The 27,667-nt window shown below is 35.9% G+C and overlaps 2 protein-coding genes across 2 annotated transcripts in view; both read right to left on the reverse strand.

Annotated features, from left to right (window-relative positions):
- Window positions 1-6,505, reverse strand: part of LOC134791757 (myophilin-like) — a 31,579-nt gene extending 25,074 nt beyond the window's left edge. Inside the window, exon 1 of the mRNA XM_063762905.1 lies at window positions 6,341-6,505. Coding sequence (XP_063618975.1) covers window positions 6,341-6,394 — 54 coding nt within the window. The 5' untranslated portion in view covers window positions 6,395-6,505. The remainder of the gene's footprint in view (window positions 1-6,340) is intronic.
- Window positions 6,506-25,062: 18,557 nt separating this feature from the next.
- On the reverse strand, window positions 25,063-26,568 carry LOC134791565 (uncharacterized). The gene is made up of 2 exons (XM_063762615.1): window positions 26,248-26,568; window positions 25,063-25,347 (listed from the first exon to the last, which is right to left on the reverse strand). The coding sequence occupies exons 1-2, from the start codon at window positions 26,473-26,475 to the stop codon at window positions 25,063-25,065; spliced, it is 513 nt and encodes a 170-aa protein (XP_063618685.1). The 5' UTR covers window positions 26,476-26,568.
- Between the last annotated feature and the right edge of the window lie 1,099 nt (window positions 26,569-27,667).

The following is a 27,667-nucleotide window of genomic DNA, read 5'->3' on the forward strand; positions in this document are numbered from 1 at the left end:
CAGAGAAATTTGGTCAACCGTCAATCTCGAACATATGGCAAGTTTTGAAAGTAGCTCGTATTTAAGCCTTATACATACACGGGGTAAAGGCCGGGCCATATAAGGCGCTGTTGCAAGACCGGCCTCATATGAGTCATCGTGAATTAGTATGAAATTCAACAGACTGCTAATTGAACATCTGGTTCCTTACTTATTTCAACAGATTACACATTAAATAAACAGAATATGGATAGTCTGTGACTAATATGATGTGTTTCAAAACAGCGTTGACTTAAGGACATGGATGATGTCAATAAATCGTCACTTGTGGTTGTTTATTCCGTCATACTAAATTGACATTTCCCGTTTAGGTACTTAGGTGTATATTTGCTTGACTGTCATGATAAACCGTTTGGTTGTTACAGGATTATTTAGAGAAAATCTATGTATCCATTTCATATTATAACTTTGACGATAAACAGGAAGACCCACCTCACCCCGTAGTCCCTCGTATTTGGGGTGAGTTGGGTTTTCATACAAAGGTGATTTTGGAAGATTGTTGGATAGATTTTTTTATATTATGAGTATTACTATAGCTCCATTTTAAATTGGAATACATTATTTTTGTAGCAGTAGCCTTAAAATCCCATCTCACCCCCCTTTCATCCCTTCTCTCCCCATTCATAACCCAACTCTCCCCGCGAACCCTACTCACCCCATTTTACGGTATTTTGTAAACTACGAGTAGGTAGGTATGTGTGGTGCGCAATAAAGAGTATTGTATTGTATTTTTATTTAATAAAATTGTAATTTCTTTAACAACAATGCAAATAAAATATATTTTTTTCTAAAGGTGACATTAATTTTCCAAGTTACTGAAGATCCGTGAAAGAGAAAGAACATTCCTTGTAACAAATAGGTATAGGGTATGAATGTCTTTTTATATTCACACCCTGTATAACCCAAACATCTCGTCTGTTTTAGCGTATAAGCTATTTAATAATATTGAAATACCAAATCACTGACGCCGGCGACTATAATACCTAATGCTATGTAAACATCATTTGACCCATAGTCTAATAAAACATGGTCTTCCATTCCCAGAGTGACACGGGGCTACGTCACAACAACATGGCCGCTATATATAGCGCTATCGCATATTATCATATAGCGCTGTCGCATGATGACGTAAGCCCGTGTCAGTTAGGTGACCTAGAAAAGACGGGAATGGAGTACCAGGCGGAGTATATTATTATACCATGCATAGCACCACGTCTCTATACTCTGTTTCTTTAGGTATTTAAATAAAAGTAAACAAAATCTACCCTCAAATGGCTCCTTAAGTCAGTTGAGGGTAGAAGAAAACATGACACGATCAAATAATGTAGGTTAAAGTCAAAGGTCGTTCAGTGACTGATCCAGGCGGTTTTGTAATTGGTCGGTTAACCAATAAATGTTATAACTACCAGAAAATGTACAAATTGTTTGTTTACTTTTATTTAAATATTTTTTAAGTTTTATAACATTTCAATTTCTAAAAGTTCTAAAACATTGTTCATATGTGTCGTTATCAAGCAAAAGGCAATAAGTATATTGTCGTCAAGCCATTATCAATAATGGTACCTTTTGCCAGAACACGTCACATAATAAAGATGTGTAGGCATTCGACATCTGTAATACGATGTCGTAGTCGTAGGTATTGGGTAGGTATCTAGGTAGGGTTGCCATACGTCCCGTATATACGGGACTGTCACCGTATTTAAATATCACGTCCCGTATTTTTGCTGGTCCCGTTTTTGTCCCGTATTTTGTCGACCGGTCTGGCCTAGTGGGTAGTGACCCTGCCTATAATATTTATTTTTATTAATAGCGCTCTAGAACAGGGCTCTCCAAACCCCAGCTCCAAACAGCAGCAACCAGATACACCCTCCACATATTTATAAGGTAATCTTTTAGACGTGATAAAAATGAGTTTAGCTACTTATTGGGAAACCCATTTATTTTGGGGCTTTTTTATAACGAAATAAACAAAACAATAACAAATCAACAACGCAGTATTCAGGTCTGAGTTATACAGGGTGGAAAAACATGGGCATAAAACGTGAAACGTCGAAAATAACACATTTTAGTTAAGCTAAAAAATATTTAGTATTGTAAAATGAGATATTGTGTAAGACAACCAAACACAATCAAATTTAGAATCTCATTTTCTTGTAACCCGTTAAAATATTTAAATATAGCTACCTATGTAAATTACTTTTATTCCGAGTTCCAAGTAAACCTCAATATGTGAAACCCAAATTAACCTATCACCTTTTTGACTTCCTTTACAAACTCACTATTTATTGGTGTTATAATTCGAGACGCTACTAATTTCATTAGCTCCAAACAATTAGGGCTGTTAAATCCGTTTAAGCCACAAATACCGAATGTTAAGGTATTTCGTCACGCGCCGACTTAAAAAAGCGTTGTGGAACCGGTTGTATAGCTCAATAGTGGATATAATACGGAGCCTTGACCCGTATTTGTGTCCGTGCTCCCAGTGGGAAGAGATTTCGTTCACATAATAACAGGCATTATCAGTCGTGTCGTGTACCAATAACAACTGCACCTAAATAAGCTTTATGTCAATGCTAAAAGGTTTAGCATTGGGTACAGCGATTTGCTGTTTGTATGCCCGATTCAGCGATTGCTTAATAGGATGTACTAAACATAGTGGCCAATGATGTAACGCGATGTTTTTTTTTTTGTTTTTAGCATTATTTGTAACATTATTTAGTTAGTAGATCACTGTTTTTTTTAAATAAATATGTGTACAATACAAAATCACAATTATACCAGACCAGAGAGCATGCAAGCACCCAAGTACATATATGAAATTGAAAATTGTACCTAAGTTTCATGATTTAGTTAGTTTATAATGCATAGAATATATCTACATTTATAAATTTATTTAGATTTTGGCGCTTAATTCGATATTACATAACTCATTTCAATCATCACATGTTATAAATCAACTTACATATGTAATTGTTTGAGACAAGCTTTTTGTCTAACATGAAACCACCTTATTTCTTGCAAAAATATTTAAAAAAATAACTGATTCTATCGTTCGGCAAATTAGGTTTTTATGGAGTACTATGGGCGCCGAAGCGTACCTAAGAACGTCGACCCGCATATGGCTAAGTAGTTTAAGTACCTACATTAAAATACTTGTATTCGTACTTTAGCTAATTAAATTCGTCTGGGTATACAGTTACAGAGTAAATCACACTGGGTTTCCCTGTAATTTTCGGCACGTTTAATGGAATATTACAAACATTAGGTACGTTAAGTCTAAAGAGCGTTAGTTAACGATCAAAAATAATCAGAAATTAATGAATTGTTGTGCTAAGGACCAATTTTTCAAGATCAATTGTTGATGGTTTACCGTAGTTATCCAGGTAAAGAGATGTATTTTTATACATAATTCTAGATAGACTGATTTCAATCCCTTGTAATTGTTGCAATGTAGGTAAGTACCTACTCATCATCATCATAATCATATCAGCCAGAGGACGACGTCCACTGCTGGACATAGGCCTCCCCCAAAGAGTGCCACAATAACCGGTCTTGCGCCACCCGCATCCAGCGGACCTACTGAAACCTACCTACTACTTGCTACTACCTACCTGAAGTAGGTACCTACTGAAAAAATACATTATTTACAGTTCACCACACGTAGGTACCTACCTTACCTAGTGTTAAAAAATGGCTTCACTAGGTAAAATTAAAGGAAACCATACAACGGTAATCCCTACCTTTTAACCAATTTCTTAATTAGGTACATTGCCCGAAAACTGTAAAACCTGATTTATAGTAATAATGAGTCAATTTATAATACCAAGTAAGTTAATATAAAATATGTAACATTAGTTTCCATCTGATTTCATGGTTGCCTTTTAAAAATCCCCCCTGCAATTGCGTAATTAATGGAATCGAATATTTCACCTTAAAATACAAAACCCTATAGAATTATTTAATAGCAAGAAAAATATTTACATCGAATAGAATCGTTGAGGATGCTAACAATACAATACCTACCACAGAGGAACTTTATATCTAGTTATGTTCACTATAGACAGGTGGGTGTTCTGTCAGGTTTTTTGTTAAGGAACCAGTTTAAATTCGGCCGTTTAGGATGTCTACCGATACGAACTTGATTATTAAAAAGTTATATCTAAGACCATACGTATAGCGATGTAGCCAGAAAACATACTTTTCACCACACCAGCTCGGAAAGGCTTACTTTGCACTTCAAAAACTGATACTCGCTACGCTCGTGGTTCAATTTTGGAATCTTTCGCTTGCTCGGGTATCAATATTAGCACGAGCGGTTAAACAACAACTTTGCCCCCTTGTAAAACAAATAACTATTATGTCACGTTTAACATATCACCCGATACGAACTTGATTATTAAAAAGTTATATCTAAGACCATACGTATAGCGATGTAGCCAGAAAACATACTTTTCACCACACCAGGTCGGAAAGGCTTTGCACTTCAAAAACTGATACTCGCTACGCTCGTGGTTCAATTTTGGAATCTTTCGCTTGCTCGGGTATCAATATTAGCACGAGCGGTTAAACAACAACTTTGCCCCCTTGTAAAACAAATAACTATTATGTCACGTTTAACATATCACCCTGTATAGTTTACTACCTCTGGAAATTTGCCGCCATTTTCTACTAACAAAGCAGAATACAGTTGGTACCAATAGCAAAGTGGTAGCTTTATTATTATAAAATGATAATAAAATAGTAGTTGTAGCTTTCCGTAGGGTTCCGTAGGTTATAATATAAGGGCAATGTCTCACATTCCATCTTCTGATGGGTCACTGTTTTGTGCCCAGTATGGGATCATAGTTTATATTGTTCATTACGTTTCTATTGTTACGACTAGGTAGGTATGTACTACCTACTACCCTGACTGGAAGATGAATAAGGTGCCTATAAACGAATCACTGACATTAAACACGTTTTTTTTATTCAGCAAAAAGCTTGGCGCTATTGAGTCCATGTCAATTTTTTCATTGATCATTGAGATTAATCTTAGGTACCTACCTACCTAAGATAGGAGCTATAGAGGTGGGTATAAAAATATTTGATATACCTACCTAACATCTCTAGGTACATACGGCGTTAATAAAATAAGAAGGTTTATTTTCGAACTAGTCACTGACTTTAATTTTTGCTTACTTTTCCTCAGACGGAGAGGGAGATGAGAGATGAGGTCTGTTCTATAACCGCGAAAATCGAACTTCGCAAATTGTGGGCATCTTTCTCTGTCACTCTAATTACGCCTTCATTGGAGTAAAAGAAAAAGATCCCCGCAATTTTCGAATTTCGGTTTTCGCAGGCCTCTGCTTCGCTAGATTACAACTAATGCTATTTGCACGTACGCCTCCTCATTTTAGTAAACACGCTGTATGTCAAAAGTTATTTGGGTTCTGTAAATAAGCTATACCTACGTCCAGTAGGTAGGTACGTCCTTTCCAGGTAGGCTTGCCATATGGAGGAATTAAATGTCCTGATAAAAATCCTGACATCACCCTAATAATCCGGACATTTCTTGTAACAGAGGGGCTACCGCGAAAACCGAAATTCGCAAATTGCGGGGATCTTTCTCTTTTACTCCAATGAAGGCGTAATTAGAGTGACAGAGAAAAATGCCCGCAATTTGCGAACTTCGATTTTCGCGGTTATAGCCCAGAGATTTGGCGTAGCTTGAACGACGCCCCGGCGGCGCGCGTAAACTTTGTAATAAATACATATAAATGTATATATCACGTAAACTTCTTTTTTAAGGTCACTCCTAAAAGTCCGGACACTTGCCAAGTCCGGTCGCAATCCGGACAAAGGGTCAAAAATCCGGTCATGTCCGGACAAATCCGGACGTATGGCAACCCTATTTCCAGGTAAAATTGTGTCAAAACTGATCAAACACTCAAAAACTCAAGTTCTTTTAAATTTAATCGCTAGAGCACAGTCATCAAGGCTGAAATTACTATGACACACTGCATAAACACTATGCCAGCAATTTATTAACATATGCTTAATGAGGTAATTACTGAACGAGTACGAAGGTAATATAAAACATGTGTTGACATAAATGTAGGTCATCCCGCCGCCGCCCTCCTAACCTATATTTCTACAGCATCCCTAAGTAATCGATATCTAGATGAGATGGTACTACGCCGTCTAGTTACGATTTGATTGGTGCCAAATTCAAATACTTGTACGGTTAGTTAGCATGAGTACGAGTAACGTACGCCGTATTTATTTAAAAAGACAACGATAAAATTTGAATTTGGAATCTTACCTTACGCTGGGCTTCGGCGGCAAAGCCAGACTTGGCTGCGCGGTTATTGGCCATTCTAACTAACTAATTAGAATAAATAAATCACAGACACTCGGTCACTTGGTAAACACGGTCGCGACACGGGTTACGTGTGTGAGTGCGTGAGGATGAATGACATCATGCCGCGACGCCGCGAGCTTGGGAAGGATGTAGTGATGCGACTGTGTCGATAGTTTCGGAGGCTTTGAGGGGGAAATGCTTGAAATTTTGATCTATCGATCCTGTGTCAAAAATTTACACTAAAAGTAAACTTCGTAGTAATTTATTTTCTTTGACAGGTGACAATTATCAAAATACGTTTAAGTACTTCATAAATACTGTGGTAGGTGATTGATAACCAAAGAGGAAAGTGTTCATTTCATATTCTTTAAACTTCTTTGTCAATCATATGTTAGGATAACCATGTGAAGCCTAAAAAATGGGATAAATTAAAACTTAAAAAATATATATACCTACCTATTTTAAATGCGCGAGACTTACTTGAGGGGCTCAGTTTAAGGAAGATAAATTAAAACTTACAAAAAATATATACCTATTTTAAATGCGTGAGACTTACTTGAGGGACTCAGTTTAAGGAAGATGTGTATGTACCTACCTAAATCAATGATTTTGTATTACCAATTTGAAGTCAGCCTACCTACCTACCTACCTACCTACCTACTATAAATAACTATCCATGATATTCAAATAATTTGTAATTGCATTTGTTTTGTTTCGTTCTATTTTAAAACATTGAAAATTCTATTCTATTGTATAATACTGTTGATTAAAATTAAATGCCAACTTTAGGTAGGTAATATTATTAATTATTTAAAGCAAGCTCCTATTGTTTATTTATAACTCTATACCTACATGTGGAAAAATGTGTTATAATACATACTTATCAATCTTTTTTATTTTCCTTATATAATTTTTCTAGTCAGAACACGATATCGATGACGTGATGATGAAATTTAACGGCTCGTGAGTATTCTTGTTACTGCCTGTATATTACTTATTAGAATTTGCACTGTATGTAAATATGACTACTAAATATATTTACTATAAATTAAATACCTAATTTTTTTGTCGATAAATCAAATCGTGAGCAACGCACAGCACTATCCGTTCGAAATGTAAAACGAAAACCAAGTATGGAATACAATGAGAGCGAGCAGCTCGGCGATAGCGTAGCTCTCGCTCGAACGTCTCGCCGGTGTGGCGGCAACCGGCAAGGTGATCTGATACCGAAGGAAGGAAAGGAACATTTTTGGGAATCTTTATGTATAAGTAGGTTAAAGTCCATGAATAAGAAAGGGAATCTTTGTGTATAAGTAGGTTAAAGTCCATGAATAAGAAAGTTTTGAAAGTCAAAGCAACTTAATCAAAGACTGCGTGGCAGGTACAAACTTCAAGATGAGTTCTTTACTTGTTTTATAAGGGTACTTTTTCATTTCTATTATTTACACATGTTCCAACTTCCAAGTTCCAAGTAGGTAAGTAAGTATTTCAAGAAAACTAAGAAAACTATAAAGCACACCTAAAACTTTTAAATTTAACGTACCTACAAAGAAATTAATTTTAGGTACTTTATAAACTTGTCAAATGTATATATTGAAGTATAGTATTGAAGCTTATATATAATATATCAATAATAACAAAATATAAAAATATTTTGCCAAATACTTAAAAGCTAAGTTTAGTTTTAACGCCATCTAGTGAATTATTACGGCACTACGAGCTTGTCTTGTGACGTTGAAATTTCGGTAGAACCTTATGACAACTTGAGTCTTTTAAGTGGCACAGATAGTTTACAGAAATTCCGCTAGATGGCATTGAAATAAAAAAGACAATTTTTCAAGATTTGGTAATTTTATTTTCCTAATTACTTCCAGTAAACCTTAAGGGCCGATACAGACGGACTGCAAGTTGACTGCAATTTGTATGGGAACTGCATGTCGACGTTGCAGTTGGCGTGCAGTCGGCGTGCAGTTCATGTACAAGTTGCAGTCGGGTTGCAGTCCATCTGTAGGTACCAAGGTACCGTCCCATAGAGCATGACATTTGGAAGCATTACTGATGGGCTTTTTTTAGACACCAACCACTACAAGGATAGTCATAGAGTGGCTTTTTTTAAGAGCCCATCAACGTGCACACTAGCGTGCCACTGCTAAATAATCGTGATTATTCAAATTTAACGACAGGTATTTAAAAAAGGGGGCCGCTACGGGCTGTATTGTGTATTTAAGTACCTTTTGAATACATCAAACTAGTTTTTATGTTGGTGGATTCGTCAATCTATGCGTCCAAAGTTAAAACTGCCGCTTTTGTTTTGAGTTCATAGATCGACGAATCCAGCAACACAAAAACTAGTTTGATGTATTCAAAAGGTACTTGAATACACAATACAGTCCGTAGCGGCCCCCGTTTATAAATACCTGTCGTTAAATTTAAATAATCACGATTATTTAGCAGTGGCGCTAGAGTGCACATTGATCGGCTCTTAATTAAATTTTTACTGATTTTTTAACTCAGTTTTGGATGAGTCAATGTTGCAGGTCGCTCAAACTTGGACGTTTCCGTTAAAATCCGCACGTCATGTATATGTCGCAGGGAAATTATCAAAACAGAGATTTGAACAAATCTCTAAGGGATATGATCAAATCACGCAGGATGTTAAAATGGCGAATCCATATCATCATTTCCCTAGAAAAATTCAGTCATTTGACCAAATCACTGACTCTGTTTAGTGAAAAGACAAAATTGGCCAATAAACACGAAACGCTTTTTCATTTCACTAGATTTGTTTAGGAATTTGACAAAATCCCTAACCACGACAGTAAGTTGACGAAACGAACTCAAAAAGTCAACCAGTTTTATCATTTCGCTAAACAGGTTTAGTGAAATGATAAAGTCTCAACTGCAAGATGGTATATTATGGTGATTATCTGAACGGTTTAGTGAAATGACGAAAAGCAAGTATACAGAATACAACAGTTTACTCTACAGTTAAGCGATTTGATCAATTCTCTGACTAGATTAAGTGAAATGGTAAAATAAGATGTCAATAGTAGGTATCAAAGTTGTTTATTAAACCAGCTATTTTAATCGAATACAAGAATAGGTGGTTGTAAAGTGAAACATAATTATTAATTATTAAGAGGGATTGTCTTTTTAATTATACCATACTTTCTTACTACAATAGAATATGGTAAAGTTACCTTCTGATGATAAAGTTGCCAGTTTTGACGGTAATGAAAAACGAAGCTACAAGAGCGTAAACAAGGATAATAGACCTTAATAAACTAATACAGGAACTTAACGAATACAAAGGCCGCGCGTAGCGGTCGGAGCTTAGGTATGCATTGCAATAATAACAAAGTGCACTTTTATGGCCAGACAATATTTGCCGTTACGGGACCGGCCTACAAGACATAACTGTTATGATTAGCTTTACTTATTAATACTATTCTATACATATATATTCTAATGCTACATATAACTTAATCACTTAATCTACTTAGTCAGAGATTTGATCAAATCGCTTAACTGTAGAGTAAACTGTTGTATTCTGTACTTGCTTTCGTCATTTCACTAAACCGTTCAGAGATTTAATCAAGTCACCATAATATACCATATTCCAGTTGAAACTTTATCATTTCACTAAACCTGTTTAGCGAAATGATAAAACTGGTTGACTTTTTGAGTTCGTTTCGTCAACTTACTGTCGTAGTTAGGGATTTTGTCAAATTCCTAAACAAATATAGTGAAATGAAAAAGCGTTTCGCGTTTATTGGCCGATTTTGTCTTTTCACTAAACAGAGTCAGTGATTTGGTCAAATGACTGAATTTTTCTAGGGAAATGATGATATCGATTCGCCATTTTAACATCCTGCGTGGTTTGATCATATCCCTTAGAGATTTGTTCAAATCTCTGTTTTGATCATTTCCCTGCGACATAGGTATCCTACACATTAAGTTGGCAACCATCTCGAGACCAAGAGCGTTATGATTTATGAACGGCGTCTCGACTTACGAATGATATATTACAGATCTAAGGAATTAATTACCGGGAACGCATTTAAGCAGTGTTAGTGGCTCTAGGACTAGAGACAGAGAAATTGTAAAGACAGTCAATGTTCACAAGAAAGGCACCGGCACTGAAAAGATGACAAAAGTGAGAGTGGGATGTGCTTTGGGACGCCAAAGTTTGTAAATTTTGGGAAATATTTCCGAGAAATTATCAATCTTTTCGGAAACTTTACAACTTGCACACATATAAGCATTTCGCGGCCCAGTTAGGTTATACATATAGTTAATCTTCCATAACAAATTGATAATAATAATAATTAGTACTTTATATATTTTACTTGTATATTCATATTATAAATCACCTAGCCTAAGAGTTCAAATATAAATAAAGAGATAATTAGTACATGAAGATACAAGTGCGAAAAGTAGGAATTACCTTACTGGTCTATGTTAAAAAATCAACGTAGCGACTATATAAATAGTCAAATATCCCAACCAAATATAAATATGACTGTGCCGAAGTGTTTGGCGAGTAATTGCTTCCGAGACCTGCAAAAATGTCAGTAACAAAAACAGTGCAATAATAGTAGATTGTTAACCAAGGGTTGAAAGGCACCCATTTCTGTCGAGGTAGTTTGGCGCTCGAACGCAGTGAGAGCGCCAATAATCCGAGACGGAAATGGTGCCTTTCACCCGAGTTAAACACTCTACTTTTCATATCGAATGCGAGGAAACCAAACAAGACAAGGCAATTTCGCAAAATCACTAATTGAAGTACTTACCTAATAGACCTACGGCCATCATTTTTTTCCTTAGGACTTACTTGCAATCGGAGACTTTACATGTGTGAAGATTCACCCCTAGCGAAAATCATTTAGATTGCAATATTCACGAAAACACACATTTTTAACAAACTGCAGTAATTTTAAAATTATTTGTTCATTAAAGTATGAAAATCAGCGGGATTGCCTCTTACTTTTTAATTTTGTACTTCTTCGTTCTAAAAGCCGCAACAGACCACCGGACCGCACCGCGACCTTGGTGCGCCGCACCACGTAATAACATAATAAAAGTATTTTAAATATTAAATAACAATTTAATTAATAATATAAGACATTTTTATCTTGTGTTTTATTTTATTTTCATGAATATAGTGCTAAATAACTTTAAAAACCAATTTAATATCGTACACACGTTTAACTGTGGCTGTATAAGATTTTGCCTTTGCTCATTTACGCAAGTGTGAGGTTTAAAAAACATTTTTGGTGTATTCCTTTTGGTTCCCGCCTTATGAAATCGAGTAAATAGAATTCAACGAAAGAAATCAAGAATAATTTGTTTTTAAGAATTTACTTACCTACATCATTTTTTATAAAAAAAAAGGATCAACGTGGGATTAGTAAAATTAAACAATTACCAATTGTTCCAGGCGAAGAAATAAAGCCACTATTTTTTTTCCATTTTGTTTCCACACAGTTGTTCGTGGACGGGGACGCAGAGGAGTACACCACTTTTCTGCACTAGAGCATAAACGTATCACTTTCTGCGCACCTTTTAGAACAACAACGACCCATTTTCAGAGCATGAGATATGAAAACATATTTGTGTCACAATCAGCTGGTAACTGCGATAAGGCGCGCGCCGCTGACGCGGCATCCCGGCTGAACCGGTATTACGTAAGTACTAACGTTAGTGATAAACACCCGTGCGATCGTTCTGCTCTCGTTTATCTATCTAAATACTTGCCAATAGACAGGCCCACCCTTCAATTCGAACCTTTTACTCTCACAGAAATTATGAAAACTATAAAAATAATAAAGAGAAAAGAATCAAAAGACATTAACGACATGTCGACTCGTTTATTAGATTATTTGCCACCTGTAGTTGTATCAATTCTCCTAATGTTATTTAACCAGTGTATCTTAAACGGGGTATATCCAGATATTTTAAAATTAATTAAAGTTCTACCAGTTTACAAGGGAAAAGGTGAAACAAACTTAGAGAAATGCTATCGTCCGATATCCCTAATTCCCGTTATTTCCAAATTATTTGTAAACTTAATTAGTTCTAGACTTATGGGATATCTGGTGGCAAATAACCTACTGAATAGTCGGCAGTACGCTTACCAGCCGGGCAGGTCGACGGCGGACGCTTGTAGTGACGTCGTGACGCGGGTGTTGTCGCACCTCGAGGGTGGGCGACAAGTCGCAGCGATATTCTGCGACTTGTCGCGCGCTTTCGAAATGGTAGACCATACGCTTCTTTTAAAAAAATTGACCGAATACGGAGTCGAAGGAGGGTTTTTCAAAACAATAGCTTCCTTTCTAAAAAATAGAAGGCAGTGTACATATGTCCTAGATACGGTATCGGAACTAGAACAAATCGGCAACCGAGCTGTCCCCCAGGGATCATCTATGGGGAATAACTTATTTTTAATTTTAATCAATGACATCCCTACAGCATGTCCCGACCTAGAATTCATAACTTTCGCTGATGATACGTGTGTATTAGTGGACGCCGATAACTGTGAAACCTTACAATATAAAATAAACAACGCAATGTACCTTTTGTCAAAGTGGTTCTCTGTTAACGGCATGCAATTAAACATAGAAAAGACGAACGTTATGCACTTTAAATTAAAAGCAAACAAAAATAATTTAAGTATATCACTTGACGGGATCAACGTTCCGCAAGTAGACCAGGTTCAATACCTAGGCTGCACCATTGACTCCGGGCTCACGTGGTCCCCCCACATTCAGTCGTTGTGTGATAGGTTGGCATCAGCGTGCTTTGCACTCTCTAGACTTGCCAAAACCCTATCATTTGATAACATAAAAAAAGCCTATTATGGGTATTTTCATTCCCTACTCACCCAAGCGGTAGATCTATGGGGCACAGCAGCTGACCGTGATAAAGCATTCAAAATGCAGAAGCGCGCCATAAGAATAATAACACGTAAACCTTACGACCACCCCGCGAAAGACCTGTTCAAGGACTCAAAAATACTTACACTGCCGGGAGTTTACATCTTGAATGCATGTAAGTACGTTCGAGCCAACTTACACAACTTCGACACGACTCACGCACACAGCAGGAGCACTCGCAGGCGTAATCTTTTATTAATTCCCAGATGTAGACTCGCCAAATCACGGAAGTCTTTCGGTGTCACGGGGGCCAAACTATACAACGCACTACCGCTAGAAATAACGGAAGTACAGTGCGATAGATTGTTTGCAAACAAACTTAAAATATTATTAACAGACCTGGCGTGTTATAATACTGATGAATTCGTCGACAGCGATTGCTGACCCAAAACAAACACTTCAAATGACCTAAGGCAAAACTACCAAATAAGTACCTAATTAAATATAAGAATATAATCATGTTAAAATATTGAAATGTAAAATGTAATTATCTTTATATACCATAATATTGAAATGTAAATACTTAATTGACATGTAAAATGTAATATTTTATCAATAAAGAATTGAATGAATGAATGAATGAACCTATTCGCATGTGTAGGTATTGTACAACGTTTTACAGTAGGTACATATGGCCCTTTAAAACTTTCGACATAGGCACGGAAAGTGCTGATTCCCGCACTAATGCGGGAAAGTAGCACCATATGTACTGTGAAACATCTGTGAAATATATCACGCTAACCTTTTGACCGCTAAGATTCCATCGCAAATTAAACCATAACTATATTTACCTGTATTCCCACAGTGTATCCGTGTATACTTGATGTTTCAGCGGCCAATGAAATATCGGTTCACTTTATGGGGTGTGCGTGGTCAAACGTCAGCCGCGATATATGAGTCCAACCAAGATGGATGCGTGTCGGACTGATTTTGTGGGTTCAATGAATTGAACGAGGTTTGTCGCTTTGTATCTGTTGAAAAGGGATAAACAAATATACGTATTGACTACATTTATATTTTACGATAAATAAGTCGAATGAAAGCGATTCTGATGACTATCTTTCAACTATTTGGCTATTCATGCGACACTCTTACGATATTCTTTCAATTAAAAAGCTGAAAGAAGTGCGCCCAAATCGCGTCGAGAGAACGTCGTCGGATGCTTCTTTCGAACTTTTACGGATCTATCTCTCGACCAAATACTCGTAGCTGAAAGAGAAACGTAATGCTGCCTTTCTTATGACATAATTTGCTAGTTGGGTTATGCTGATATGTCCATGGAAATTTTCGGTGAAGGAAAACATCGTGAGGAAACCGGGCTAATCCCAATAAGGCCTAGTTTCCCCTCTGGGTTGTAAGGTCAGATGGCACCCGATTTCGTAAAAACTTGTGCCTACGTCAATTCTTGGGATTAGTTGTGAAGCGGACCCCCGGCTCCCATGAGCCGTGGCAAAATGCCGGGATAACGCGAGGAAGAAGATGTCCATAGAAAATTTACAAAATGTTCTAAGTACCTACATAAATAGATTCCGGACACTAACATTTGAAAAATGAAATGGGAAATGTTATAGCATCATACGATTTTTTCAGAAACTTTTAAAAACTTTTTCGATTTCTTTGAAGGTTTCCACAAGGGAGGTTTTGTAGGTGGGTATGGGACAAGGGAGCATACAGTGCCGTGCACCACGCTAGGCTATGGGACCCAGTAGATCTTTAATATTTGACAGATGTTAAATAACTTTAGGCACAAAAAGAACACCTCATCGCCTTTATATCACCCACTAAATAACTTTGGACACAAAAAGAACACCTCATCGCCTTTAGATCACCCACAACGCACTCCGCACATAGCCAATATCCAATAAAGGTAGGTACAAAAACAATGAATAGGCTCTGTAATAGCCGTATAAATCAGAGTTCTTTTATTCCCATTGAATGCGCGGGTACGGGCGAGTTTTCCTTTGATTTCTTGGCCGTGGCGCCGGTGTAATGTGGCCTCGAGATAAATAGTAAAAGGAAAGAGTGCTAACTCCATACATCAGTTTTCTTACCAAAACGCGAGTTATTTCGAAGTCGACATCTAGCGTCAAGTAGTGGATTTATCAGTACCGCTACTTAACACTAGATGTCACGAGTGTCGTGATTGACGAAAAATGTATTACTAAAACAATTTACAACAAATATTACAAGCAGAAGGAGTTGAAAATAGAGTTCCGGTAAATCCGGTTATAATATTTAATATTAGCTGAAAATTATTGAGCTAATAGACTTTTCGTTCGTCGCAGCATTTTTTGTCAACTAGCAGCAGGAACTGATAAATTCGCTACTTGACGCTAGATGTCGACTTAGGTTAACGAGGACTCGTTAGGTGTGATCCAGGCAACAGACAGTGATCATTCTGTGTCTACATTCATATTATTCATATTCATTTTATTTGTTTACTTACTTTATTTACTTGACATTTCTGCCAAGAATTTGGCAGACAATTCTGCTCCTATTGAGCAGCCCAGTATGAACATGGAATTGGTTCCAGTCATAACCAATGATTTAATAGATTTAAACTAGCTGTTAAGACAAAAGATTCTGTCTCTGGCAATTTAGTTTTAAATAAATATAATGAAAAATACTGCAAACATGGAAAGTATATCCACCTGGTGCATCAAAATATTCAATGTATTAGAGGGAAAAATTTACAGATAGAACTTTTTTTGAATGATTTTAATATTGATATTTTATGTCTTACTGAACATTGGTTAAATAATAATGAATTAATGCCCCAATTTAATAATCACCAGGCAGGAAGTTCGTTCACCAGACTTAGTTCCATACATGGTGGGTCATTAATTATATTAAATAGTCAGTTAAAATTTAAGGAACGTAAGGACATTGTATCCATGTCTGTTGAACGGACTATAGAACTAAGTGCAGTAGAATTAGAGCAATTTATTGTTGTCTGTGTGTATAGGCCGCCATTAAGTAATTTTGAATTATTTGAAAACATAATGGAATCTGCCCTACTTAAAATATCATCTTCTAGTAAGAAATTGCTTATATGCGGCGACTTTAATGTAAATATTATGGAAAATTCAACAATGTCTTGTAGATTATTGAATCTTTTTAAATCTTGTAATCTCAACCACATGTTTATGGAGCCCACTAGAGTGACTGCTACTAGTGCAACCTGTATAGATAATATTTTCACAGATATTTTTCCTATTGCTAAAAAAGTTATCAGCAATTTAGAATCAGACCACTTAGGTCAATTAATGGTATTTGAGGCATTAAGGAAAAATACCATGAGAAAACAAATAACTTTTGTACCAGTAACCTCGGACCGCGTGGAAAGAATGAAGCTAAGTTTAGTTCAGGCGCTACCCTTTTTGTCTTCCGATATGAGTCCTAATAGTATGTATAATTCATTCTTTCACACTTTTATGGATCATTATAATGCGATATTCACCTCAAAATCGGTCGTAGTTAGTGGTGCATCAGTTTTTAGTGAGTGGGCTACTGCGGACTTACATCAAAGAAGACGTGAACTGTATGCCTTATATGAGGAACGGCGGTTTAATCAGAGTGATGAATTTAAAGAACATGTGAAGGAGTATTCGAAGAAGTTTAAAGTAGATTGTCATATAGCTAAGCGAAATTATCTAAGTCAGAAAATAAAAAGTAGTTCCGACATTGTTAAAGCAACCTGGAAAGTTATAAATGTGGAGACTGGTCGCTCGAAACATACAATTAAAGAACTTAAACTAAACATTGATAACAAAATTATAGCTTCCAATTTAGAAGTAGCTACAGAATTTGAAAAATTTTTCACCGAGGTACCAGTATCCACAACTAAGGATTTAAATTCATCACCCTCATCTGCTGTTACATTATTAAAACATAACGCTCCAGAGTGTTGTGGAGACCTTCATTTTGAACATGTTTGTACCTCAGATGTAATAAAGGCGTTTAAATCAATTAATGTCAAAAAAACTAATGACCTCTGGGGAGTCTCTGTCCATGCTGTCAAATCCTTAGTAGAAATTGTAGCGCCTGACTTGGTAGTTATATTTAACAACAGTGTTGATTGCGGCGAGTTTCCTGATCTAATGAAACATAGTAAAGTAATTCCTTTATTTAAATCTGGTAGCAGCTCTGACCCCACTAACTTTAGACCGATATCTGTGCTACCAACATTTAGCAAGATTTTTGAAAAATTAGTTCTTTCTCAATTAGTACGACATTTTAACGTTAATAATTTGATGCATAATAAGCAGTTTGGTTTTACACGGGGTCGCTCAACAACCGATGCTGGTGTTGAGCTAATTAAGCATATTTTCGATGCCTGGGAGGAGTCACGAGATGCTTTAGGTGTCTTCTGTGATTTATCTAAGGCCTTCGACTGTGTTTGTCATGAAACATTAATCAGGAAACTTCATTATTACGGAGTTAGAGGATCGGCACTGAATTTACTTAAGTCCTACTTAAATGGTAGAATACAAAGGGTCGATGTGAATGGACAGCGATCACCTGGGTCATTGGTCTCTATGGGTGTTCCACAGGGGTCAATATTGGGGCCTTTCCTGTTCCTTATCTACATAAATGACTTGCCATTCCTTATTAAGACCCACCATGATATAGTATTGTTTGCAGACGACACCTCACTTATTTTCAAAGTCAAACGACAGCAACAAGCTTACAATGATGTAAACAATGCTATTTCAAAAGTAGTAAATTGGTTCAATGTTAATAATTTACTGTTAAATGAGAAAAAGACTAAATGTATTAAGTTTGTCACTAGTAGTAACGTAAGGCATGTGCAAACAAGTGTCATTGTGAAGGATGAGGAATTGGAATTAGTTGATAGTACAGTTTTTCTTGGTATAACTTTAGATTCTAAACTCCAGTGGGGTCCCCATATTGCTACTCTTTCGAATAGACTGAGCTCTGCAGCTTTTGCAGTGAGCAAAATCCGTCAGTTAACTGATGTGAAAACAGCTCGATTAGTATATTTTAGTTACTTCCATAGCATTATGGCATATGGTATTTTACTGTGGGGCGGCGCTTCAGAGATAAATACCATTTTTGTTCTGCAGAAGAGGGCTATTCGAGCAATATACAAAATGAACCATAGAGACTCACTTAGAGATAAATTTAAGGAAATTGACATAATGACAGTGCACTGTCAATACATTTATGAGAATATTCTGTACGTACATAAAAATATTGTAAATTTTAGGAAAAATTGTGAAATTCATAATATTAATACTAGAAATAAACATAAGCTCGCAGTGCCCTTCACTCGGCTCCATAAAATTAAAAAATCATTCATGGGTAATTGTGTAAGATTTTATAATAAACTTCCAAACCATATTACTGAATTATCTATTAATAAATTTAAGAATTATGTAAAGCGTAAACTTATTTCTAAAGCTTATTATACCACACAAGACTACATGAATGATATTACAACGTGGGATTAATTGTTATTCGAAATGATTATTTATTTATTAGGTATATTTGATTATTGATGAGGAAATGGATATTCCGATGTAATACTATCTACTTCTTTTGTCACTTATGCTTTTTTTTGACATTTAGATTTTATTCTAGAAATTCTAGACTAGTATTTTTTTATACAATCTTTTTAATGTTTGACGATCCTTTTGTGAAATTTTTAGTGTTAAATTTGATATGTATAATAATCCAATTTTATTATGGAATAATATTAACATCAATAAATTGCTCTGATAATTAGATTAAGATTAATTACGATTCATAAGAGCTTGTTGCTAGGCCTACATGAATAAAGTAAATTTTGTTTGTTTGTTTGTTTGTTTGTTTGTATTAATCATACATTGTCAGTGTTATAATTAGGTACATAGGTATGCAAGATGGATGTCATATACTAATAGTTATGTATAGCTAATTGAGCCTTAGACTCGCCCAATTCGGTGAGCGATTGGAATTACACCCAGGAGCAATCCATCATGGCGTCGGGGAGTATTGCACTTTATTGGGAATTATGGTAAAAATCTCACCAAATACTCATTGCTGGTGGAACTGTAGGAACATGATTGGAGTATTTATCTTAACACTGAATTACCAATGGGTACTTACTTACTCCAGGAATTCGCGTATGATAAGCGCTTAAGTCTCGAGTAGATGGCGTTAATATTAATATTTAACAAGTTAACACATATCAGTGACAATAAATTGCGTTCTAACAGTTTTAATCGTCTGTCAAAAGATGGCAGTAAATGTACTGTAGCTACATAATTTACCATTGATTTACCATGATAGTAACTCTCTATTTCAAATTCTCTTTGAACAAACCAAAGCTTATAAATACTGTATAATACGCATCCTCTTTTGGCAGTATTCTAATGTCAGCTTGTGTCATCTGAAATTTTGTAAAATTCCAAAATCATTAAATTTAAAGTTTCAATAAAACAATGTAGTTAATTTCCACCATTTCCAAAATGCCTCGTCATAGGAGAAGGTCTGTTAGGAGTATAGTCACGGAAGTAGTACTTTATATAGGCATGTTTGCCATTGTAGGGCATCTGTGCCAAAACTTGTGTGAAAGGCTTACGATGCTAACGGAAGTGAAACATATGAAATCGGATCTTTCTACACTTGAGGTAAGTAAATATGAAACTTACTAATACCTACCCACGATCCGATATCAAAGATTAAAATTTTCACCCACACGTTAGCGCGTAGACCGAGCTGCCTCGGCCGCATTGCCTCGAGCGAGGCACGTCTGCACCTTGCGAGGCGGTTCGTTCTGTATGGACCCAGCTAATATCGTGTTAATTTAGTAGTCTAGCCTTCTAACCCAAACTTTTGAAAGTAATAAAATAACACGTCCTCACGCGTACGCCAATGCCTAATTTGCCTATGACACTATTCTTTCAGATACCTTAACTGGTCTTTTTTACATTTATGTACCTAAATTATAAGGTTTCTTTTGACAGAACAGTTTTTATCGAACTATGCAATCAAATTAGGATTAAATTCTTTAAATCAAACCGCTTAAGGCTTGTTTTTAATGGGATATGGTTTATTCTACAGACGGTCATCAACAATATAGGAATTGCCTATGGATCCCTGCAAGATGAAATTCAAGGCATTCTAGATAAACAATCCTACAACTCTGCATCGTCATGCTTACTACGTGACCGAAAACATACTTGTTTAAAATGCTTAAAAAAACCGTCAGATGTTACATACGTTGAAGAAAAGACAAACCATTTACTAGACAATTTTAAAAAGAGAGCAAGTGACTTTATACAGCAATGGAATACTCCAGTTAACGATGAAACCACTCTTACTGAGAGCACCACCTTTGTTGAGCGTCTACTCAAATGTTCCGATCTTGATAAAGAAGACGATGAAAAGGAGTTTTGTAAATGCATGGTCGAATGTGTTTCTGATTGCAGAAAACATTACAAAGTCCTAAATTTTGAGAATAATAACACGCAATACGGATAGTACAGACCAAGCAGTTCTTCTGCCAATAACTGGACCTTACCTACTAGCTATCCTGTTTGACAAACCTATGGAACATATGCTATGATCGTATTTGATTTGTTTGTGGTTGCAGTGCTAATGCTTTGATGCAGCAAACTAACATTTCCTATTGCTTAAAAGTGTCTTTAGTCCGTTTTATTCAGCATTAGGAAAAAGGTAAACAATCTTGACGTGTCATTTTATTGTTAACACTTTTGAAAAATAAAATAAGTCACGGCAAATATGTAACAATTATGAATCATAAATCATAATAATATACCTACGATTATTTACATTATTTTGCTTTCATAAGTAATAGTTACTGATTACTGATTTTTAAAAAGCGTTTTCAATTAAAAGACACGTCAAGATCGCGTAGTCTTTTTCTAATGCTAATAAAATCACTATAGACTTAAACAAATAAAAATGGCATTATAAAAATACATATCTTGTCTTATTTCATTTATAAATGCGATCGAATGGACACTTGACATAAATATCTTAAGGGGCCGGTATATGACGTTTTCGATTTAGACCTCACTTTGTGACCATAATTTGTTCAATAAATGTTTAATAATTGCATTAAATTACACGTAAATTTGTTCACGGAGAAACCGTGTACCGACTCTTCATGCTATTATATTTTTAATTTGCTGTTATTCTCTACAAACCGACACTAAAAGTATCAAAAAATCAAAATATGGAGTTCCGTTTGAGACCGAAGCAAAACAATTTTGTCTTTGACAGTAATTGAATTATTGTGTGATTTTGAAAGCTAGATAATTCAACTACCAATTTATTATAGATTTATATTTTTACTCACAAAGACAACACAGAAATTCAATCTCAAATGTAAACTTTCGAACAATTTCCATACATTGACGACATCACTCAAAATTCCTCTTCAAGTCAGATGCCCGCTGGGGCTGCACGGGAGCACACGCATACTTCTTCAAATGAAAATGACAGCTTGATTTGCTTGCTTTTGACAATTATATTGACATTAAATCATATACGCACACGAGAAAGTATACCAGTAGATAAATTGTATTTCAAAAAATAGGGTACATAAATATCAGCTCGCGTCTCATTTAAATGTGATTTGCTGTGTTGTGTTTGTGTGTGCTATGGTCATAATGGTTGAAAACCGCAGTAAACTATCTTAAAACAATACGATTACAGTCGAATTTAAGTATTATGTTCCTTCAAAACTCGCTTAAAATGAAAAAAGTTTAAAGACTCATCTTTACCGATTGGGATTAATTTTCATTATGCTGGTATTCATTTGCGTCATTTTAAAAACGTATTTGACTTCTGTACGTCAATGAATTTTGATGACATTTGTAATCTTGTATTATATTATAGAACTTTTATCTTAAACAAAAAATATTGCCTATTAACAGGAAGCGTTATGTACCTAATTCGTATTAAGTAATAACTGAAAGTCTTGTACCTAGACCTGTAATACCATGGATTGCGACGAATAAATGATTGCGATTATGCCGTTCGTTCCGTCTATATGTATAATGCGTGTGTACGTGCTAATCTCTGAAAATCTTCAAGAAAAAATAACGGCACCAGCACTAAGTACTAGCGAGTTTTTGCGGCTTTGGAGACCAAGATGAAGCTTACAGGCCATTAGCGCTGTGGCCTGGATATTGTTATGTATACCTCTGTATCGAATGTTTTATAAATTTACTATAAAAAGCAATGTTTTATTTCGATTAGGTCTACATTTTGTGCATATTGCATATCTGATGTATTTTCGTACTAAACTTGAAACTTTCGTTGAAACTAAATAAAATAATTATTCCAAATGTACAGTCACCTGCAATTTATGTTACACAATGAAGGCCGCTAAAATATCTGACACGATCTTATTTGTAGAAGCATAAGAGCATGTCACATATTTTTGCGGCCTTCGAAGAGTAGGTACCGTCATTATCACCAACTTTGTCCGCTTTTTAAAAAAAAACACGAATTTCTCAAATAAAAAAATCATATCATATGATTTTTTTTTGCTCAGCACGTCCATTGTGATCAAACGCATCTGTTTATTTGAAGAAAACATTTTTTTATCGTGCTTTTACCCATTTTTTTGCGTTTTAGAGGGCGGGCAATTTGGTATTCAAATACAGCTAGTATGATGATGATGTCTAAGGATCACTTAAAGGTTTTGGGCAATCCTACCATTCCCTGTTAATATCTTAGCGATAAGTGTAAAAACTTTTAAATAAATTTGCTGGGCAATGTTGCCTACCCGTTTTTGCCCATTTCCAAATAAGGCTCGCCTAAGCATTTTACAAAGGCTAGGGTTGTCACTTTTGAGAAAATCTGTTACAATAGTTTAATGGCCAAAAATATGATTTTTGCTGTGTTTTTCATTCGTTAACGGGATAAAACATCTAAATAAAGGATAATAAGACAAATTATCAAGTTTGACGACCGGTCTGGTCTAGTGGATAGTGACCCTGTCTGCTAAGCCGATGGTCCTGGGTTCGAATCCCAGTAAGGGCATTTATTTGTGTGATGAACACTAATATTTGTTCCTGAGTCATGGTTGTTTTCTATGTATATAAGTATGTATTTATCTATACAAGTATGTATATCGTCGCCTAGTACCCATAGTACAAGCTTTGCTTAGTTTGGGGCTAGGTTTGATCTGTGTAAGATGTCCCCAATATTTATTTATTTATTTATTTATTTATTTATTTAAATACAGTATATATTTATAAACTTATTTAAGTGTACAAACATAACCTTCTTTTACTTGCGAAGTTGGGTAAATTAGATGAAAGTGACAACCCTAATCCGTTTTTGGTGGTGGGCAATGTTGGTATGGATGCCAAATTACCGGATTACTTTGCCCACCGCTAAAACTTTTGTGTATTTAGGCCTTTTTAGTTTAAATCTCAATAGACATAATCTATGCTTCATGTGTTATAACTGAAACCCGGAAATATTTGACAAATGGTTCTCAATTTTTTCTACTTGCATTCATTATTTATAAATTTTTTGCCCGCCGAAATATACCCTATATTAGACAACTCGCTCAAAATTCCCGAGTCAAGTTATGCAGAAGTTTGGTGTATAGTTTTGTCAGAAATATAACCTATTTTCTACTAAAAACAGCAGGGTGGCCATAACTATTATATTTTTTTCTACATTAACGAATTTGTTTAAAATTGTTGTTTTGGGCAAAGTTTCCCTGGAGGCAAAGTTGGCGCTAATGACGTAACATATTATTGCAGGTGACTGTACATAAATGTTTCGGTGATTTTGAGATTATTTTCCAGGTTAGTTTACTAACAATCAAGTTATGCAGATACCGATTTCGTGAACGTATAAGCAGTAAGGTACCGCTATTGTTTAGCGATACCGATTATTTTTAAAGGTAAAACTATACCGGTTGAAATATAAAGATATTAAAATTACAGCAGGGACAGCCATTTTTTATAGGTGTACCTAAACCATCATTGGCCGAGCGTTAGCAAAGGTCTCCGTTTCAGCTTGGGCAAAAATGCTTGATCCTTTGCAGATCACATTTAATTTTCTCAACTGATTCTCGTGAAAATTTGTAAGCAGGTTCGATATAACTATTCTGTTTCGCTTTATCCGCCAAAATGGAATTGCCACCCTGCCGAAACTTTATTTATTTAAATTCCCATTTAATGGATTTTGCACCTTATGAAAAACCGTATACAGTAGTAAATAACATTTTACATCTGACTTAATGACACCTTGTTTTATTCGCTTTAATTGTACAAAACGCGTATCTCGACAAAGTAATATTAGGTAGTAAAACAGTCAACAATCAAATGAATTAAATAGATACGTCACGTGTGACATGAACAGACAAGGAAAGCAAGACTAAATGCATTGTTTCTAGTTCATCTTTCAATGGAACGCTTTTACCCTCAAAGGAGGCTAGTGGTCAATACTAAACTAAAAGTCCAATCTTAAAAAAACATGATGGGTCACTGACCTGTCCCAGTAAAGTGAGGTAGTGTGCGTGAAGTGCGCTTGTGTGTGAAATGGGGTAAATTGACAGAATCTGAAATTTTACCCACCGCTACCGTCGCCTTAATTCGAAGAACTGTTAAATAGAACCAAATGCCGCAAACTCAGAATGATTGAAGTATTATTTTTTTGTAATTTTACTCCTTTACTTAAACTGTTGCCGAGTACTGTCAGAACATTAATGAAGATCACGCATTTTATTTAGCACTTAATTCAAAAAGTTTACATTACTTTCGTACTATTATTTTGGTGATTCCGATAACAATTATTCATTTTAGTCGAATTTTTAGTTGGGATCCGAGTACGGTTGAAATGATTCAACTTCACGTCGACGTATGGTAAAGCAGCGTGTACCCTGGGGTTCCAACCGAATCTGTTGATGGTTATTGCTTGAGCCAATGACTCCAAAGATGACACCTGCTCCTCCAGCTTTGGTATTTCTTGGGAATATAACGCAAGTCTGTTTTCTATAAGCTGGTAGTCTCTTTGAATAGTTTTTATATGTTTCTGTGAACAAAAATACAGATTTGCTTAAATAATGAATCAATTGATTTTTATCGGGTTCTAAATCATCTCAGGTTTGCCTGCAGTAAAATATAAATAAGTACATATTACCAGTAAATGATATAGGACATTATTACACAAATTAACTAAGCTTATAGGAGCTTAGAAGACAACGATAAATGTATTTAATATACAAATACCTATACTTACTTAATACTTAAATACATATTTAGTAGACATCAATGACTCTGGAACAAACATCTGTGCTCGTCACACAAATAAATGCCCTTACCAGGAATTGAACCCAGGACCTATCGGTTTCATAGACAGGGTACCGTCTATCTAGGCCATTGGCTTCTAGGACACACAGGTCGCCGAAACCGTTTCAACTATTTGCACCTTACCTTCAACTGTCTCCTATTATTTTCTGTTATTTCTTACTTGAAACCTACTAATATTTTGCCCTTATGTGGATCATTTTACCATTGTTAAACCTTGTACTCCACTGGAGAAAATGAGGAGAGGCCTTTGCCCAGCAGTGGGACACCAAAGTAGGCTAACAAAAAAAAACCTTGTACACATAATGTGGTACATACCTACTTATAATTTTCTGAGTTTCACTGTGTATAAACAACGTACCTAAATAGTTCTTCAAAGTTCAAATAATCATGCTTCAAGTAGGCTTCCACCACTCTTTTGCAAGCCAATACAACATTTACATGAAAAAATACATAGCAACAAGACCAGGGTAAACATTAGTTATATAAATTTGGAGATTTGAAAAGTTCCTCAAAGTCGTAGAAAATAAGACTATATAAATATATTAAGTTTCTGGGGTGCCAATGCCTTAATAATAATAACCTTATAATATATTGGTACTCAAATAGAACTTGTGTCAGTTACCGCTATATCCTCGACACTGCTCGTAATCTTCATCAGCTCTTGTTTCGCGTAGCAGTTCCTACAGTTGTAGTGAAGCATGATAAACGCAAAGACCAGTGCAGCAGTGATCAGACACTTATTGCCGAACAAAGTGTAGCAATCTGGGTAGACTTCACGACTTCTCCTGGACCGCCTTCTGCTCCTTCTACCCCGATTCTCCCAATACTCTCGATTCTCCCGATTCTCCATTAGTTAAAACGTCGGGATTATGGAAGTAGGAATATCTGCATTTACGTGTTCATATTTTTTTGGGTAAGTATTACAAAATACTTGTAAATTTATCAAATTAACCTAATTTGCTTTGTTGTCAGGGCGTTATGATGTCATCTGTCTCTTAGATGTTTAGTGGTTGTCTATGGCATACAGTCGACGTAAGAGTAAAATTAGTCTGTCTATCTCTCAAGCTCTATCAGCGCCGCCTAGAGCGGCGTGAAATTTAACAAATGCTAGAGTACCTATACCTAGCCTCAGTGGACGCTGCTTAAATTTGGACGACTTGCACGCCCCGGTAACCACGCGTGGTTTCCATTTCCACAAGTCGAAGCGTACGGCTTGTGTCAATGAAGTTCTAGGACCTGAATTAAAAATGTCCTGTTGTTCATATGACGGAAAACATCGGTTAGGAAACCTGCACGCATCTAGGATACAACATAATAACACTAATATCCAAAGGCCCCAATCTAAAAACTAGCGTAAGACCAAAATCCTTGTCCGATGAAAGATCTGTGGGACATACAGTGTTTCATCCAAATGAGGATTTTTTTATTTATCTAAAATTGGCGTCGTAACTCCTAAAAACAAACTACGTATCTCTTATACTTTCAGATTTTCCCTAAGTTCCTCATTTTTTGGTTGAAATATTGCATAGGCTTGTGATGAAGACTTACCCAAGAAAGCTTAAATCTCTGCACACGTAAAACGCAGCTTACCTCACGTAACATTTAATGCAGCTGACAGGTATACCATCGCCCCCGCTGTTAACTGTACCTCGGTGGACCTTATAACCCTTTGCAATAAGGTGGGGTAAGAGTAAGGTTAAGAGTGTTGCTGTGTACAATCGTACGTGTAAAGCAATAAGGTTGAGTCGAGAGTGTCTCGTCGGGTTGAACTGAAGTGATATAGACGTCTAGGAGACGTTTGGCTCACATTTCTCGCTCGGTTGATAATAAGCCTCGGTAGGGACGTGCCGTCAAATACTTACAACTCTTAGTTCTACTAAATAAGTTTTACCAGCATCCTTATTGTTTATACAGCAGAACTTCAAGTATCCCAACGCTGGCTTAGTTACTTATCCGAAGAAAATCCGAACCTTAGTTGTTTAGTAAGATTTACATAGTCACCCCTCAGAGTATGGTCAGATATAACAAAATCACCCAGTATA

This window comes from Cydia splendana, chromosome 6 (genome assembly GCF_910591565.1).
Source record: "Cydia splendana chromosome 6, ilCydSple1.2, whole genome shotgun sequence".
Classification (NCBI taxonomy): domain Eukaryota; kingdom Metazoa; phylum Arthropoda; class Insecta; order Lepidoptera; family Tortricidae; genus Cydia; species Cydia splendana.

Excerpts from the sequence above, each read along its gene's own strand:
- LOC134791565 (XM_063762615.1), bottom strand. The coding sequence starts at position 26,475 with ATGGAGAATCGGGAGAATCGAGAGTATTGGGAGAATCGGGGTAGAAGG. Across the intron at positions 25,348-26,247 it reads GCAGTGTCGAGGATATAGCG|AAACATATAAAAACTATTCA; the intron begins GTAACTGACACA and ends TTTTGTTCACAG.